This window comes from Neurospora crassa, linkage group I, assembly GCF_000182925.2.
Source record: "Neurospora crassa OR74A linkage group I, whole genome shotgun sequence".
Taxonomy (NCBI): Eukaryota; Fungi; Ascomycota; class Sordariomycetes; order Sordariales; family Sordariaceae; genus Neurospora; species Neurospora crassa.
Genome location: NC_026501.1, coordinates 5,060,933 through 5,079,297, shown reverse-complemented (window position 1 = coordinate 5,079,297; position 18,365 = coordinate 5,060,933). Strand labels below are relative to the sequence as shown.

Sequence of the window (18,365 nt, the reverse complement as noted above, 5' to 3'; positions counted from 1 at the left end):
CGTTACAATATACCCTCTTAAACTACCGTTTAAAATTATTAAAATATACCTTAATAGGGTTGAATTCGGGAGAGTACGGCGGTAAATACTATAATAAAACCCCCTTTTAGTTATATGCGTATTAGAATTCGGTATAGGGGTATTAATTAGTATTATTTATTATTAAAATACTATTGCAATTAGGAAATAGATTTATTTTAGGGAGTAGGTATTTTACTATTTAGTCCTAAACCTCGGCTAAATCTATTATACTTCTAAATACTAATATATTAAGTAGCCTATTTATTATAATAATTAAAAGGAGGTAATACCGCGTACTACGTACGAACTTGCTTAATATTATTACAATAGCGCCGTAGGGTACCTAGCTAGTACAACAAGCACCGTCCCTTCGGTCTATATTAAATTCGTTATAAAATATAAATATCTTTATAATAAATAAAGAGATTTTTAATATCTATTCAATTACTAGTATAGGGGATTATTGTAATGCTTTTATATAGAGTCGCTTCTTCTTCTACTTCTCTTATCGAAGGTACCGCCGTACGGTCTCGGTCGAAACGTATACGTTATACTTATTGGTTAAAAAGGTATAGATTTCGTCGAGGTATAAATCGGGTTTTAATACAAGGAGGTTTATAATTTCCTTTATAATATTAGTTATAATTAATAAAGTATAAGGAGTAATATAGTATATATTGTACCTTAAATACTTATATAAGAAGCTTTCTAATATTTTAGGAAGTTTGCGACGGTAAAAATGCTTTGCTAGTATTTAATAGAATATATTTATATTTCTATATACTCTTTATATTTATATTAGTAATTTTAGTAACGTTATTAGAATATTCGTTATTTACTAATATTATTATTATTAATACCTTTTAGCGGGTATTGGGGTAGCGTACTATATTAATAACAGTTTAAAAGACAATGTAAATATTAAAATAGACAACTGTACGACGTAGAACATTAAAATATCGATTTTTTATACTAGTTTTAGCCAGATTTCGATATTAAACGATTGAGTTGAGTTGTGTAAAGCGATGTTAAATGGCTAGATTTGTCAAATGCGGTGTGTGTGTGTGTGCACGTACATACACCTCTTGCCAAGACTGCATAGGCGATTGAGTGTGGGAACACTAAAAGGTAGTGTAAGTCAACTCGCCTTACACATCCCAACCATACCTCTATCGGAATCCCTTCCGATGTCCGGCCCGCCGATGACCCGCTAACCCAACCACTTCCGGGGACTCCGCACGTCCCGTTCCGTCTTCGTTCTTCCCCATCTTCCGCCGAAGTTTATTTTGCTCTACCGGGAAAATCTATCTTGGCCCATGGAGAGTTTCAATGTGAGCATTGACTACCGGGACCAGCTTTCAATGCTTTCATCGATATATCGTCACATTCACGCTTGGCTTCTCAACCAGCATTTGGTAAGCTTCGGAATACAGGACGTTGGTACGACAGGAGAAAAAAGCTCGAACTAGATCAATGCGCTGCGTCTGCTGTCATCAAGACGGTGACGAAGTTATATCACCCGTACCGGGAGTTCCATCCACACAGCTGAGCTTGCCATTGGTCCATTACCGGACTTTGTTGCATGCAAGCATGCAGGACGTAAGCTCTGAAAGATTACCTCGCCGTCTTTGCACGACCTTGGCGTCGTGGCAAAATCCGAGGGTTCGTGGGCCATCGAGAGCTGATATGAGGACCAATGTATTTTGCATGTCCATAGGGATGAGATGAAAGGCTCACGTGGTTGGGGATAGAAGGTACGTAAACATGCGTGTGGGTATGGATTGGTGGAGTTATTTTACTGTTGTCAAAATTCATTTCATGGAAATATTAATTTTTTTCCTCCCCTCAACTTTGCGTATTATACACCTGTCATCATTCATCTCATATCCTGTTCATTCCCATAGGTTGTTGACCATACGCTCCTTGTACCTGCCCATACGGGCTTTCATCCGGCAGCGGAGAAGCTCTAGCGTATGTATCTCTTGCGTCCCATGTTACCGTTGGTGGCGGTGACCGTGGTGGGCGAGGGCTCGAAAAAGACCTTGTTGGCACGTGGTAGCGTGCTGTGCTGCCGAAGTAATCGGGGGTTCGGCGACCTGAGCGGTTGGCGGTGTCGTGGTAGTTGCGAGGTCCCGGCGAAGTTGTGCCCTCACCAGGAGCATTATTCCTGGACAGCGAAGGGCTTCGGTAGCCGCCGTCGCCGCCGCTGCCATTGATGGGCGACCTCATGCTGTACGTGTTGTACGCGCTGTACGTGGGCGAAATCGGAGTCACTACGGAGGGTGTTACTGAGTCGTCCATTTTTTTCCCGGAGTTTTCCCGGGACAGCATCTCGTACGAACGTGTGTCTTTCTTGAGATCGTCCATCCGTGCGTCGACGGAGACAAATTCTCGCTTGTTCCGCTGAGGAACCGTCATTAGGAGGTCGCGCCATCCCGTCACCATCGACCATCGGCCGAGGAGGAGCAAAAGCCACAAGCCGTTTATCTGGTACATAGTTTATCAGGTTAGAACGTTATGTAATTGTTTGGTAATAAAACATGGTGGTTGGAAGCTTTACCGAGAGAAGCAGTAGAACTGCGCCAACAGTGGGCATGTCGACCACCAATGGACCGGCCTTGTCCAAGCACTTGTGCTTGTCACCAGCCATCATCGCAAGGCAGGCAACCCATTCCAGGGCAGTGCTCGGGTCTCTCCTAACGGCCTCCACCGTGTTGTCCTGGAAAACAAAGACGACTGAGAAAAGGACGACGTCGGTAACGATAATCAGAACAATCGCAATCCCCCTCCATTGAAGCTGGATGACTCGGCGTACACGTCTGTATGCCTGTTTGGGCGTCATGGTTCGGATGCTGTTGGTGTAGGAAGGCAAGTTCGAGTTTTCAGTGGAGGCGCTGTTGTCGGCAAGCGATGCAAGGTAGACCTTGATGCAATAACCAAACGTCGCAAACTGAATGAAGATGGTGAGTCCGGCAAAGATCAGCAAGGGGACCCAAAGGTCAGCCAAGCTATTCTCGTGGTTGATATGACACGTCGACCCAAAGCGGAAAGAAACGCCACTGAAAACAAGGGCCATGATGATGCCGATAATGGGGATTCCCCAGCCGGTAGCTTGGGAGAACCACATAAAGTTGCGTCCGACAACAACCTGCCAACAGATTTGCAGATGCAATGATAGGGAGCGCAAAAACACCCACATCACTCCTCCCCAACCTCCAAAGATCAAGAATGCGCCAGATACTGCGCAAGGTGAGTTGGTTTGCATCGAATTGGGCGTGATCGCATCGTAGCATTCATCTGGCTGAGCGGCAAGAGGTATCACGAAACCGAGCTGTAAAGTATGTCAACGCTTCGAAATCCCACTTGGCAGCAGGGAATAAGCGGCCGAGTACTTACATTCATAAACAAAACTGCCGTGGTCAAGCACAGACTAAGATAATGTCTGTGAGTCTTTTCGACGGGTAGAATGATCCAGGACAGTAGAAGAAAGACACAACAGGCGGTGCCAGCAACTGCAACCCATTGTGCCACCTCTCCCAGGGTATTGAATTCGTCGGGATAGGCCCAATCGGTCATGGGGCAAGGCAGGCAGCACCTAAGCCCTTGGCCTACCTCCTGACATAGCCTTCCATCCACAACTGGTCATATGTTAGTTAGCAGCAACACTCGTGATGACGAGGTTTCGGTTCCGGTAACTTACACCCCCCATCGTTAAAAAGCGCCTCGCTCAGAAAGGGCGCAGGACAAGGGTTCGTCGCGTTGGCCATCGTGTAGTCTTTCGAAGCTGCGTCTTTGAACTTTACTGTAGAACGACTTGTGAACCCTCCTGGCTCTGGGGATCGGCCGCTACCCGCTGATGTGCTTCAGCTCCCTCCAAGAAAAGGCCGCGCTCTGGTACTGACCAGATGCGTCGGCTTTGAGGTCTCAATAGTCGACGCGTGACCCAGACAATCGCTAACAAAAGGCGCACGAAGTTAAAGTCGTCGTCGTCGTCGTGGCGTAGGAAAGAAGTATTAGTCGTCAAATCAAGACCCTAGGCCCAGATGGAATAGGGTGGAGACAATGGCAAATGATAGGTTGATAGAAAGGAGTGTTCGGGGACGTGGTCTACCCGCAAAGCTAAATCGAATACTTGACACAGGGTATGGTGGGTATAGAAGGAAATACAATACACTGAAAAGAGGATGATATCACTCGACTGCAAGATAGGGAGTGTATCAGCATGAGCGATCAAGCACTCATGATGTGCCAAAGAGGGAACGGGGAGAAAGGGACCAAAAAAAGAACTTCCGGAAAACGAGCACCATGTGGATGGCAGCGGGTGGTGGCACCCATATGTACAGGCAACTGGGCCGAGATGGTGTGCCCTTTCTTTTCTGTTTTGCCTTTCGGCCCTCATTGGGGTTTCTGAGGTAGTGTTGTATGTGGTCCTCTCTTCTGTAGAACACCACCAAGCCCGCACACCCTGCTCAGTAAGGCAAGACAGAGAGCTTTCTGGGCTCTGTGACCAGAATCGGAGTGGAGCGGAAAACATGGAAACGGGGGGCCTTCATCTTTGGGAACTAAGCCAATTGGTACGGCCATGCCCATTCAGCGTGCAGTGTTGTACCATGCGGTTGCATCCAGTCTTTTTCTTTGGCGATCTTAACCAACCATGGCGAAGCATTGAGGACCACTGTTACCAAGAGTGCTAAGTGCTGCGGGGACATGTCCCAGATTGCACGCCGCCTGAGGTAGTATCAGCATGGAAAGCGAGGGCTGATGGCAGTCCAAGCGCATTCGGGACCATCTGATTCGGGGTCCCTTGGTTCGTTTGTGATCCCGTAAGAAGGCAATGTTTCCTATGGATGGGACCAGGCCCAGGCCCCCAGGAGGCCGGGTCTAGTCACAGTGGGGACCAGCCGGGGGTGCAACGACGGGCGCCCTGAGGAACGCCAAGTGTTGACGATATCGCATCCATGTTCCTGACTGTGTGGTTTGTTGGAGGGACGGTTCAGGGGCGTGACCAGAGCAGCCACGGGAATTGACGAGTTGGGACGACAATTTTTCACACTGTGAAGATTGCCCATCCATTGGTCATGAAACCACTAAGCCAGTGCCGTCACATCTCATTCGAGCCAGTCAGGAAGTATACAAGAAGATCATCTCAAAGGCGAAGAAGACTCACTGAATGGCTTCCTCTAGTCTCCCGAAGCGCCGGTAATCTCTTCTTTCCTCTTTTCCCAAAAACGCCATCAGATGATGCTCATGACGATGATGGCCGACAGTGTCTCAGCTGGCAGACAGCTCGGTTCGTGCTCCGTGAGGCCCACATGTATATGGGGTAAGTCTAGACCCGCTGTCGCCTGGCAGCCTTGGACGAGGGACCGGACAGGCGTTTTGTTGACATGAAAAAGCGATGGGTCGCGCAACAAACGTAGGTAACGGCTACCCCAAGCTGCTTTAAAAAGGGATCGTGGATGACCATGATGGTGTCAAGAGGTCTGCAAGCGAAATTGACAGTCAGCACATCCTTCCGTTGCTCGGCTGCCTTTCTGCACTAAAGATACCTACCCGCCGTGCTCCATACCGGTTGCGACTGCCCTACGCCAGGGGCATGACTGTAGGTATATAGAATGAAGCAGGACTGTACAACATTATCACCACAACATGGCATGGACGCTAGGGAGGGAGAAGTTGCAATCGAGGACTTCCGAGGTGGAAGGAAGTGTTGACACTCGACGAAAACGTCCGGGAACGCAGTATATACGTACGCTAGTAGTGACTGGCTGACAAGCCAACATCATCCCATGGCTCTTCAATCATCCTATGCTCAGGTGGCGATCCGAAATTACCAGATAGCTGGGCTTCCATTTGTTCGGTGCTTTTCGCATCGGAAGCTGGCTGTTGGAGGAACAATGGCATTGGATTTCAGTCCACTGTTGTTGACCAGGACTGGAAGCCCATGCTTCTTTACGCTACCTCTAGAGGTTTCCATCGTGCGCGGAGGTGCATGCCCTACTGACGCTAGGGACTACACAGTATCGTCTATCCCTACTACCTAGTTTAGTGGTGTGCTAATAAAGGTGGAAGGTACGCAGTACCATAGTACACTACATAGCATGTAGACGGCAGGTGGCCTGTGCAGTCGATCGACGACCTCATCCCCAAAACGGTGCGGGGTTAGTTTTGATTCGGCCAAACAGCAGCCAACAGGGGCACTTTTCTTTTCCTGCCATGTCCATTTTTCCATCCGCCAGCAACAACACCACATTTCCTGAGCATTGCCTTTAGTTTCCCGCACTGGCTTTCTGTCTCACATTTTCCATCCAAGAGCGACACTACCTGGGAAGGGATTTGTATCGGCCTTTGAAAGGCAGCGGCACATTCCTTGGACCAAGCAGCCTCTGTCAGTCACACATGAACACATAGGATCTCATTCATCGGTTGTCAAATAAACGCATTGCCCGATCCGCTCGGTCATCACACAGCTGTGACGGTGTACGCAGTGCAACGACAACGCCCAGCTTCCACAAAGTTTTGCTAAATACTGACATATCAACCTTATCAGTACAACAGCAAGATACCGTAATCGGCCCGCCACTCGAGCTTTAGATGTTGCATTTCACGGACGCGACGTTCTCATGCAACCCGTCACGGAATTTGAAACTCCCCGTACATGAATCCCAATTGTACGATATCCGTGGGTGTCCGTACTGCGCCATCACCTCCAGTCACGGACGGGAGTCACGGTGTTGATGTTAGATGTCCTTAAGCGACACGGATCTCGACAACTGCCGCTCCCGGTCTCTCCATCTGCGACGACTCGACATTCCTAAATGTTTGGAGTTTGGCCGTCTGTCTCATCCACCGCGCACTGTCATCACCATCATGACATGTTGAGTGGGAGAGATACCCTACCAACATGGCTATCACACAGTTTTGCTGCTTCCAGTGCGGTAGGTAATGTAACCCTACTAAATTTTCCTTGCCCTTCTACATAGGTACCCCCTTTTCTTCGGTACCGCATATTCGTTCTTTCACTCTGAACACCCACAGACCTCGAACACCGGGATTTGGAACCGCTCTGTTCTGCTCTTTTCGGTTTCAACTGCCCGGCTTTGTAGTTTTTAAAGAGTCTTCCCTCTAGGTTAGCTGGGACACCCCGACCATGTGGCCCATCGCGCGGTCACTTCCCGCTGGCATCTTATCTGTTCCCTCGCTCTGCTGGCTTTGTTGGTCAGTATTCCCTTGGGTGGCACTCCCCCAGAAGAATGGTCACGATTCCGAAATTTGAAGCGGCTCGAGAACGCCACTGCCCCATTCGAGCTTCTGGAACCACAAGTTCCATCCAATGCCAAGCTTCAAGTCCCAAGCCACAACCATCCAATTTCGCTACTGCACCCTCCTCCCTAAGATCTCGTACTCAAGTGTGCACTCGCTGTGGCAGCGTGGCTTCATATTGTCATGTTGGTAACGGCGTCTTGGAAGAGCCAATGCTCGCTCAGCACACGTTAGTGCGCAATTCTGGTTCCGGTGTCCCGGCGCCAACCCAACAAATCTCCAAACCATCACGAAGCCGTTTTTGGCCTAGAACAGGGCGCCGTGCCACATGGATTGGACCTTGGGTGGGGTGATGCTCTTCAACGGCTTTCGGCACCATGTCCGACTTTCCTTGATGGGCTTAGGGTTTGATTACGTATATGTGATTCAGTTGTCGTTCTCCCCCTATCTCCCCGAACCCTCTCCTCTGTTTCGGAAGACCTTGACGTTTGCAGCTCTCTTTCCTATCCTCTGACAGTTCGAATATCTTGGGCTACGGTGGTCCCTCTGGGAGTGTATTCTTGTTGGAGGGTTGTCCCCGAATCAGCTTGGCCCTCCAATAATCTGGATACGAGAGGGCAAACACTTCCCATTGCGACCTTCCGGTGGGCCTGACGAGGCCGTTACCTTGAAGAACATCTATTCCGGATTTTTGAAGACAGGGCAGCCCTAACAACAACATAAATGTACCCTGATGATGTCGAAAAGGACAATTGGGAGCCGTTTTCGGGACACTGTTGGTGGTTGGTTTTTTTCCAACTCAGCTCAAATCCATCATCTCGCCTCGAGGTTCTTCCCTTGTGAAAAGAGCTTCGTATAGGTTTCGCTTGGACGGATTGGAGGGAGGACCTCAGAGAGCGGTGAAGTGGCTTTGTTGGACCAAAGCGGATGATGGTACACAGCATAACGATGGGACAACTGATACTAGTAGCGGATGATGGACGGATTTGAAGTTTCTGGTGCCGGAATGGTGGAAACCCTTTGTCTGGGCCAGATCTACAGCTGTCGTCCTTCAACGGAAAGCTGTTTTGGTGGTTTATCACTGATCCAGCCCGCAGTGCGAGGCGTGGTGTGAGAAAAAAATAGCTCAAACACACTTACTAACTAAAACATACCAGATAGTATTCGATCCCTCCTTCGCACATCTCACGAGGCTTGTAGCCATGGATAAATGCTAGGCTAAGATAATCGTTGACTGACGAGATTGCAACCCGCAAGCTAAGACTAGTATCGTTTCAGCGGACTCGATGTAACAGAAAGGCCCGAGCGGACGGCTAGAACACGAGGAGCATGTTGAGAAGAAATAAAAAGGCCAGCAAAATCTCGGTGCGCCACTGACATGCCAAAAGCTACCACATGGCTACTCAATTAATCAACTTCGAAGACCATGATTCGGGGAATGGCAAGTCAATGAGAACCAATTCTTGAGCGTTACTCGGTAGTGTACAACACTGGAACAGCTTATTCACCTATCATACTCCAAGTTATTCAAGAAATCAGACTATGGAAGGTTGTTCACCTGATGATCGATCTCTTCCAGGTCACACCTCATTATTCACCGAAAACACCATCTCTGTTTCTGGCTGAATTTGTATCAAGTTAATCAACACAATCTGGCTATTCGTGCGCTCTATGCCTGAGCACACGACCAAGTGCTCTGACCACGTCTCTTCAGGGGCACACCTCACACTACACAGTGCACATGGCAGGTGTTCGTGCTGCACGCATGCATGATCCTAGTAAGCGAACTGTGTTCCTGCATGATACAATGACGCTATCACCGAACCCGTCATGGTCCGGACTTAGTACTCTCCGACTGGGTCCGACTGCAGCAGTTTCTATGGAAAGCGGGCACGGGCTCAACGGGGGAAAGAGGGAGGTGGGGCGGGCGCACCGGCTAGCGTAGGCACACGAGTGGTTACCTCTATAACCAGAAAAAGTTTCAAGGTACCGCGTAGTGGCGTGCCGTTGAGATAATAGTTCAAAGAACAGGCAGAAGATTACCTCTAGGCTGATACAGTAAGAACCTCTTGCTTTTGCAAACGAAGCCGACAGCCAAGATTCTTGCAAAAGGGTGGGCTTCTGCAAAAGAGAGTAGCACCGGACTGTATCCTCAGCTATTTGGAGGATTGGCGGACAGTCAAAACCAAAAGAAAAACGGGGGGTTTTAGTATAAGGGGGCTTGCAAAAGCAGGAGTTTTTTCTGTATGTTTTCGGAAAGCTACCTAGTACCTACGAAGGCCCCTCCGATTCGGTTTCTTTGCTATTCGACACAGGAGGCAAGTGCTGCATCGGAAATCGCAAGACATCATGAGAACCGGACCAAAATCGCTGGCCAGAAGCCCGGCTAAGGGAACGGGCCTTAAAAAACCCCGTGAAGTCTTTTAAGAGTTCCCAAACCTCCAAGAAGAGCTAGGCACACTACCACGAAGTCATACTGGATTGGTCTAGTCGGTCTTTCTCGTTTATTTGGTGAAAGACCATTTTGTCTTGATGCAGGCATGTTTCTGGGCCCTTTTCTCCACCTGCCGTTTTTTAACCTCTCAGTTCTACTACGAGTAGCAACAGCAGTGTTACGGACTCCTCAAAGATTTCGATCACACTACACTGATTCAATGTGAAAATCTCCTAGCATTAAGATATATCCGGGACACTAGCAACATGAATCCTAACTCACTCAGCAGTGGCAAAGAATTATAATAAGAACATCTTTCCACAAGCGAACCCGCTTTCGCCCATCCACACACCACGAAAAGAGCCCGGAATTCAGAATTCTTCCACAACATTCCCATGGTTTGGAAATTGTCGTTTTGGTTTCTCCACATATATAGACAGCTTCTGTCTCGCAACTCCAGCTGGCATCTGACAATTACAAGTTTTTCTTCTTTCTCTCTCTCTTTTTTTTTTTTTTTTTTCTTCTGGTGAATGTGTCAATTATTTGAATGCTCTTCCAAACAATCCCAACTAAACGAGCCAAGTTGAGTCAGTGGCGCATTGAACGCCACCAACAATGAATGCAAATGCATACCTATGGTATAAAGGTCTTGGGCTGAAGTGGAAACCCCAAAACGCAAGCCGACGGGGAAAGTTGGGGGAAGACACTGTTGTGTAGGAAAAAAAAACACGATCAATGTAAAGCAGAAAAAGAGCAAAGCCAAAGAGACCTACTATCGAATGGAGAAAGGATGTATCATGTTATCAAATGTTGGAAACTTCTGATACTTGGTTTTTGGGTACTAGCAAAAGCAGATGATGGAAGAAGAAGAAAAAAAAAAAAAAAAAAAAAAAAAAAAGAAGAGAGAGGGGGGGGGGGGGGGGGGTTGACTAATAAAAGGGAGGAAGTGCCGTACAGCTGTTTGTCTGCCACAAGCCAGTCGGACAGAGAGAACACTTTGATAACTAAACCTTGACTCTTGACAGGAAGTGCTTACCATAAACAACGACTTATTTTCGTAGGGATGACAGAGTGTGAACGTTTATATTTGATTTTCGATATAGAGTCCCGAAGTAAAGAATGAAACTAACTAGAGGTATATGAGAGCACAGAAAGGATGAAATACTCACGAATGGAATTGGTGAAGTCGTGCAAATGCGAAAGCAAATCAGAAACCAGATTTCCCCTTGATCGAGTGTATCGTACTACTCAACAAATTGCAAATTCCGTTTCTGAAAATCTTCAAGACGGTTGATAACCTCCTCAAGACTCGGTCGGTCAAAGTAGTTCTCGTTCCACTCACCACGCTCCTTCATCTCATGTCGCATCTGCAAAAAGTCTTCCGCAGCTTTGACCTCTGTGATCCACCAGTTCTTCGCGACTTGAAGAATCTTTTCTTCTTCTTCTTCCTCCTCATCAGTGACAGTACCATCAAGTAAACAAGACCCTTGAGTAGTGTCTTTCTCGCGCACCAAGACCAATTTACTGCCCCGCCGCGTGATCAGGCTCGACAGAATCCCCCTTCGTCCCCTGGTACACTGATCCACCAAGTCACGCAGCCCAGCAGGGGTTTGTCTCATCGCTGGGAACTGCAAATCAGGCTCGCGAGCATAGGACTGCCAAAAAGCGGCCTTGTCCGGGCCACTCTGGCCTTCGAAGATGCACCAGAGTAGTTTTCCCAACATATATACCACCGCTGCCTCCTGTTCCACCTTTGAGAGGCACAGCCATGCGATGTTGAAGCTGGTGTGGCCTTCCGGCCGTTGACTGTAGTTCTCACAGGTTTCTAGGGCTTCCCAGTCTGGCAACTCCCGCATGAGCAGAGCGGCGTATCTCGCAATGATGTCCTCGGGTATGCAGAGACCCAGATCATTGTCTTCGAGCAAGCTGTCACTGGCTAGGATGCGTACGTAATCCAGGGCGTTCACCTCGGGCGCGCCAAACTCGCACCACAGCCCGCGCTGCTCGAAGTCTACCATGACTATGTCTCCGGCCTCGGAAAGGAGGATGTTGTCAAGACGGAGATCGGGATAGTACATCTGGCCTTTGTTAAGGATGTGTAACAGACCCTGAGCCAGCTGAATCGCCCATCTAAGTTGGTCTTTGAGCGCAGGCTGCCCATGGATGCGTAGGAGCGGTAGGGTGTCTCTGAGGCCTCCACCTGGATGATAGGGTATAATGAACCCGACGACTGCGTTCTTGCCTCCAAATTGACACTGCTTGGTCACAAGACGTACCGGACGTGAGATGACATGGGGGTGGGGTGGCATCTGCAGCAGATTACGCAGTTCGGTGTAGAGGTATTTGGTGCCGCTGGTCAAGGCCTTCAAGATCCAGAGCTGCTGCTTCTTCTTCGCCCTTGTTCCGTTGGCGGCGTCGTATGTGGCCGTGGCCATCCCATTATCACTATCATCGTCTTCTATGCAAACAAGGCACACACTCTCGGTAAGTTGGCGCACGATGTGGAGCTTGAAGATGTCTATCGGCTCCGGAAGATCATCCTGAGGCAGACCAAGCTGGGCCCCGAGCTTCGAAAGTCCAAGGAGCTGTCCCTCGAGGTGGAACGTTTGAGCAATAGTAATTTTGATGTTACGGATATCATATTCGAGATTCTCGAAGATGATTCTGGATCCAAAGGGCATGTTTCTGCTATACATCTCAGCAAAGCTATGCTTGTTGTCGCCCTGTTGACTTGACTGAGTCCACGCTTGCAGTGTTCGCAGGATATGACGCGAAATGCCGAGCCTCTGTACTCGGACGGTATCCTTGGTGTGGAAAGCAGCATCCAGGTCGAGGAGCTCCCGTAGCCGTTGGCAGCTGCCCGCTTCCTGAGGGAGGAACACATCAAATCGAAGGGGCGGGATATGGTTTCCTAAGAACAGAGGCAGTGCACAAAACTGAGTTCCTTGGCCGGTACACCCATCGATTCTCCAAAGGGGGTTTTCCAGTAACTCGAGACTGTCGATTCGGTTCTTGGGGTTCAGTTGGGAGTGGAGCCACGACTGAGATTCTGGTTCGGTGGAAGGAGGGCTTGAGGACTTTGGAACGCTCGGTATAAAAGCAGCTGTCGGGTGGATAACGTTACGGATGGAGGCTGAAGTGAGCTTCATCGTGTCTTGCTGACTTTCGAAGAAGTTGTACCGAAGGGTGAAATATAAACTGCTTGAGGTATAGTGGCCGTGAACACTATCACGAGAGACTTGCGTTAGCAAAACGCGGATGAAGCACCCGATGGAGATACTAACAGTAAGGGTTTTGCTGACAACGAGAAGTTGTCTCACGATGTCCTTCTCATCAACAATTGGGGTTGAATGTCCAGATACAGGTAGTTGATTGCGACCACTTTGGGCTCTGACAACGCAAGAGATGCGAAAAAGTGGCTAAGGTGACCGCAATGGACAGCAACAGTTATCGATGCAGAAGTGACCCAACGCCAATCTGCAAGAATACAAGGATGACACGAAGATGGTGGAAAAGGGAACTTATTTCAGCTACTAGTTAGCCATATTTCAATGTCTTCGGAATTCAGTTGACATGACAGCACAGGCCAACAGAATGTCAAGATCAAGAGATGATGACACCCGAGCAGGAAAGAGCCATTTCGACGTCTCAAGGTCTCGCCCTTTCCCCCCCCCCGGAAGAAAAAAAAAAGAAAAAGCCAAACACCCGTCGTCGTCGTCACCCGGGATTGGGAAAAGGTGAGAGAAAGGACGTTGGGTTGGAAAAAGAAAAGAAAGCTCTTGCCTGTTTCTCTTGCAGTTGTGGGCATCAGATTAGGATCTAGCCGTCAGAGGAAGGTGCGGCCGGGATTTGGCACTGCAGGTCGAGACGGAGTTGTATTGAGCTGGCCCGATTGACCGAGAACTGTCAACGACGCTGGAGTCGTAAGGTGTAAATACTTCAACATTAGAGTATGCCTCCTTTGTTAATAATTCAGCACGGTCTATCCAAAGGGCCAGTCTCCTTGGTTGCTGTCAGTCTCAGCATCGAGGCGAGGCTCATATCCGTCAATAGCCCACTTGCTGCATGGCCGGTACGTGATGTGGACTATCGTGGCAAGGTCTCGACCCGCCCGAACTCTCACCGAGTGTTTGCTACAGTGGAAACCATGCAGGAGTATCCCAGAATGGCGATAAATGGCAGAACAGTTGTCGCTGATTGTGTTGTTGGCCCTCATGTTGACAGCTTGCTCGCGGATCAAGCTGGCCTTCGGATACCAATGTCCTTGCGGCCATTCGTTTCCATGGGCGGTTGACATGGACATACTTTCAACTCACCTAGTGATGATGCGCAATGGGCAATCGTACTGAACTAACAAAGCAATATTGCACTTGGCGAATCGAGCAACAAACACCAAAATGGGTGCTTGGCACACAGGGATTGCTACACTCGACCTCTATCCTCATCTGAGGTTCGTTTCATGAAGCCATCCAAAGAGCCAGTGTCATAGCTCATTCAATGAGAGCAACAGACTGTGTTAGTACGCGTGCTGTGGTTCTTCCTAGATGCGGGATGATGCTCATGTCCCAAGGCTTAGATCATGATATCTCTCATATTTCAGCGTACATACAGTAATTGGCACTCCCCACGTCGCGTCTTCATCATCTTCAACTCTTCGCGACTGATGGATCCTTCTAGAGACCAGTAGTAGTTTTGCTTGAGTCGAGGAAAGAGGGGGGTATCCTGATCGAGTGCGGTTCATGAGTATAACATCAGTTGATGATATCTCCGTTTCGTTCTTGAGGCCGTAGAGGCCGTACGGCTCGCTGAGATCCGGTTGATTCGAAAGCATATCAAAGTAGACCAGACTTGGGAATCGGCACATGCCCCATACTGCGTGAAAGGCGTTAGAAGTTTTCTTCCTGAGCTATCTATTGGACATTCCCTCAGTCGTAGCCACTGTTTGATTCTTGAAAGCAGTTGAATGACCTTTCAAGATCCCCTACACAACACTCCAAGAACAAGAGTAGTTCAGTGTCGTCATGGGAAATCCAGGCCCCCGGTCTGGGGAAGAATGAACGACGGGAGTGTTGTCTAAGGACAAAGGCTTATGTTCCCAGCTGTTAGCGACATCTCTGAAACTCGTAACCAGACCACGCTGCAGGAAAAGATCGAATTACTGTCGAGCGTTGTCTTGATAAAGATTTATGGCCAGACTTTCACGAACAATGTCCTAATGTAGCTGAATCCGATATCTACGTACAGTCAACTTGATCAAACAGTAGGTTTTCCGCATACATGTAAGCCTTTTCAGCTGGAGGCTCTAGTCCGCCCTGACAAACACGTGGGCTTGGGAGCTTGGTGGTATTGCAGCGGTCTCAAATTGCTGCTCTGGCCACACTTGGCTCAGTCGCTTTGTGAGTATGAGATGTGTAACCTCGTTTTCATGTAGTGTGAAATATCTTTACCATGGGTTCTGAAAGACGGTTATCGCCGCGTCAATGCTGCGATGATCTACGCCGCACCGTTCAAGCTACGTCCCATTGGATGTGTCTGGCATCGACGAAAACTACGATCGCAACTGGCCGATATTGTCCAGCATGCTCTCTTATGAGCGTATCACGAGACTCGATCCGTGATATCGTTTCATATGCTCTTGATGGTAAGAACCGACCTGTCACATATCGAGGTGCCCGATGTGTAGCTGCCAACAGCTTATCGAGACACAGTCAATGGACCCCACAGAACGAACACCACTGGAACATATCCACATACGAGTTTTCACTCTTCTTCAAGGCCAAACCAGTCTGACGGTAGGATCGACCAAGACAGGCCGGAGGCTGGTGAAACGAGTCTAAGCATCGGGGTGAGAACAACGAGCCAATGCGCCGAGCAAGCGGACCTTGAAAGAGACGAAAACAGGATGAGATGCGTTGGCGAATAGGACTGCACGTGCACTCATTTGCCAACGGTGTGTTGTATGTGTGATGACTTCGTTGCTTGATCCAAAAATAGTTCAGACTTCCAACTGTCCTGACAGCGTGACAACGAACGATATGTTGACCGTGGACACTGCGATGTGGTCGTATGAAAGAGATCATTGCGAATACTTGTTAAAAGAAGGGCCAAGATAAACAGAGAAAGTACGAGGGGAATGTCGTCCTGGCGAGACCGCAAGCTGCGGTTATCGGAAATACATAGGTTGTTGGGGGTCTGATGTCGAATCAAGAAGACTGCAGGAACTCGGTAGGAAACCCGATATGCTGGTTCAACGAGGAGAGACACTTTCACCTTGCAACCGCAATTCACGCCACTTTTGTGTTGATCAATCAGTGCGAAGGGCTCGATGGACTCCTCCTGTTGTTGGAGGCGGTTCTGGCGGCTTGAAGGAAGTGAACAGGAAATAATCCCTCCCAGTCTTTGGGACAGCAGAGTAGTCGGGTCGGGGGTCGGGGTCCGGCGTCCGGCCTACCACGTAAGTAAAAGGCATCGGATACTGCCTGCCCTATTCTCTGAGGTGGCCCCTGTTCTCTCCCCGCAATGCACCCCGCAGCCGACAGTGCTCTGGGCAGGCAACTACCTCTATGTAGTGAGGTACTGTACAGTATGCACTCCGTCCACGGTTGCCCCGTAGGCTCAGGGAGGGGTTTGGGGAGCCGGCAAAAAGTGGATCGATGTCGACTATCTCGACTCCACCAAACGCGTGGATAGGAATTCAGCAAAGGCCGGACGGCCGCCTTACTGGGCTCAGCCATCAAGGTTCCTAGAGGTACCAAGCATTTCATTAACATCATAAAAACACCATCTGCCATCTGTATATAATCGATACCAGATTCATCTCCTGCCAGACGTATATGTCAAGCCAGCCTGAGGCTCGATGATACCACCTGGCTACACCCCTGAATTCAGTGATCCGATAACTTTTACCTGTCTCCTTCGATGACAAAGTGGCAACAGCACGGGACTGTGGCATGTTGGCCTGCTTCGACTTTCATCCCATTGCCGACTCACGAGCCAGTATGCCGCCGTATGCCCGTATCCCACCACCGACGAAGTGGCGACGATAGCAGCAACTCATCTATGACTCCAAAGGCAACAATTTCCACAAATGGTAATGTGAGCGAGTGTATTAAAGGACTCGGCATTGACGGGTTTGTGGCTCCCCAGGTTATCCATGCCCACGGCCTCCCGTTGGACAACCTTGTCCTATATACTAGTAAGCACGACATTCTGTATCACGGCGATACGGAATTGCCTGCCGGTGCTCAGATATTTGGGTGACGACGACTGGTTATGCAGGGGATGCGATGCGACTCGCGTTGTGTGGTGACGAATAACAGATCGAGGATGCTATTGCAAACCGATTTCCAAGTGGTCAGTCAGCTGTTCCGGTACGCATTGTTTACCATGTCACCTCCAATCTCATCCGCTATTATCTTATCCTCGTCGTTGACAACGCCTGGGATATATGGCCGATAGCCCTGCATCGTGCTCGGATGCACAAAAACATTCTGAAGACTACACGTTACTGAATCCTCAATCAGGGTCCGCTATGCCCTGGCTCCTGGCTAGAAAAGCCTGGAAGGGAACATTCCTGTGCCAAAGATTCTTGTGCAATACGCCCTGCTTCCCGCATCAAGCTAGTGTTGAGGTGTCCAGCAACCACCCTTGGCTTCTCAGGGTGCCATGTCACACCCGTTGATCGTCTACGAAAAAAGTTATCTCGGGGCTCTTTCGCGACTGGGTACCAAAACCACATGCTTCTTTTGCATCTGTCAGATGGACGTTGCAAAGATGAGGCATATGGCGGATCTCATATAGCGTCTCAGCCTCCAGCCCTTGTGGGCATCTGGTGTTCGGAGAAGTGTGCAAGACTGAGACTCAAACGGCTACAGCCATCGGGGACGGCCTTCGGGAAAATGGTCGTCCTGGAACCGGGAGGCGATCCTGATTTGTGCGACAGACGTGCAGGAGGCTAGAGGATGGGCCGGCTTCTGTTGGAGTGAGTGGTGAGATTAGACTGGATGGGGGAACAAAGTGTCTGAGCCACATCGTCAAGTCCAGGACCCTGGTCTACGCTGGTCTACCTGGGTTTGTTGCTACCTCGAGGTAGCGTTGGACTGTCGGTGCCCATGGTGCCTTACCCCATATAAACCTTACTCTTTGCAACACCCAACGGCCTTGCGCAACCTGGATCATGGGCGCCGGCTTGCCTTCTACGGAGGGCGTTTTTCCGCTCGACTCCGGTTTCCCTTTCCTTCACGTCCCAATTACCGACTTTCTCTCATTTTACTGTAGATAGGCCCCAGCCCAGCCTCCAGCGTCATCTAAGCTGTCCACCGATCTTGCCTATCCCGTGCCATACGTAGGTCGTGCCGGGAAGCTGGTTGGTTCTGCCGAGCGCCAGAAAACGTGGTCAACTCGTGTCTTCCCCGCGACCGGTGAATATCTCTCCTCCCCCCTCATCTCCTACAAACCTTCACCGATTTCATCCCTCACTGCCACTACGAGGCAAAGGCGTCCATTCAACCTGGAAAACCCCCGCCGTCGACTCTTGGTTCTCCACCGGACGACATTGCAACAAGTTTGGGCATTCAGCTTGGCCGACGCCCGTGAGACAAGCCGACCTAGGCGCCAAAAAAGTTCCTCCCAAGTACCTTTCCTCCCA

General features: G+C 49.3%; 2 protein-coding genes across 2 annotated transcripts; both read right to left on the bottom strand.

Moving 5' to 3' along the window:
- Positions 1-1,242: 1,242 nt before the first annotated feature.
- On the bottom strand, positions 1,243-4,388 carry NCU03253 (hypothetical protein). Its single transcript, XM_959313.3, has 4 exons — positions 3,722-4,388; positions 3,418-3,659; positions 2,582-3,352; positions 1,243-2,508 (listed from the first exon to the last, which is right to left on the bottom strand). The coding sequence occupies exons 1-4, from the start codon at positions 3,786-3,788 to the stop codon at positions 1,903-1,905; spliced, it is 1,686 nt and encodes a 561-aa protein (XP_964406.3). The 5' UTR covers positions 3,789-4,388; the 3' UTR covers positions 1,243-1,902.
- Positions 4,389-10,955: 6,567 nt separating this feature from the next.
- NCU03250 (hypothetical protein) lies at positions 10,956-12,867 on the bottom strand (the record flags this gene model as incomplete). The annotated part of the gene is made up of 1 exon (XM_958672.3): positions 10,956-12,867. One exon carries the CDS (start codon positions 12,865-12,867, stop codon positions 10,963-10,965), a length of 1,905 nt encoding a protein of 634 aa, XP_963765.3. The 3' UTR covers positions 10,956-10,962.
- Between the last annotated feature and the right edge of the window lie 5,498 nt (positions 12,868-18,365).

Excerpts from the sequence above, each read along its gene's own strand:
- NCU03253 (XM_959313.3), bottom strand. The coding sequence starts at position 3,788 with ATGGCCAACGCGACGAACCCTTGTCCTGCGCCCTTTCTGAGCGAGGCG. Across the intron at positions 3,353-3,417 it reads CGGCAGTTTTGTTTATGAAT|CTCGGTTTCGTGATACCTCT; the intron begins GTAAGTACTCGG and ends CATACTTTACAG. Across the intron at positions 2,509-2,581 it reads CAGTTCTACTGCTTCTCTCG|ATAAACGGCTTGTGGCTTTT; the intron begins GTAAAGCTTCCA and ends ACTATGTACCAG.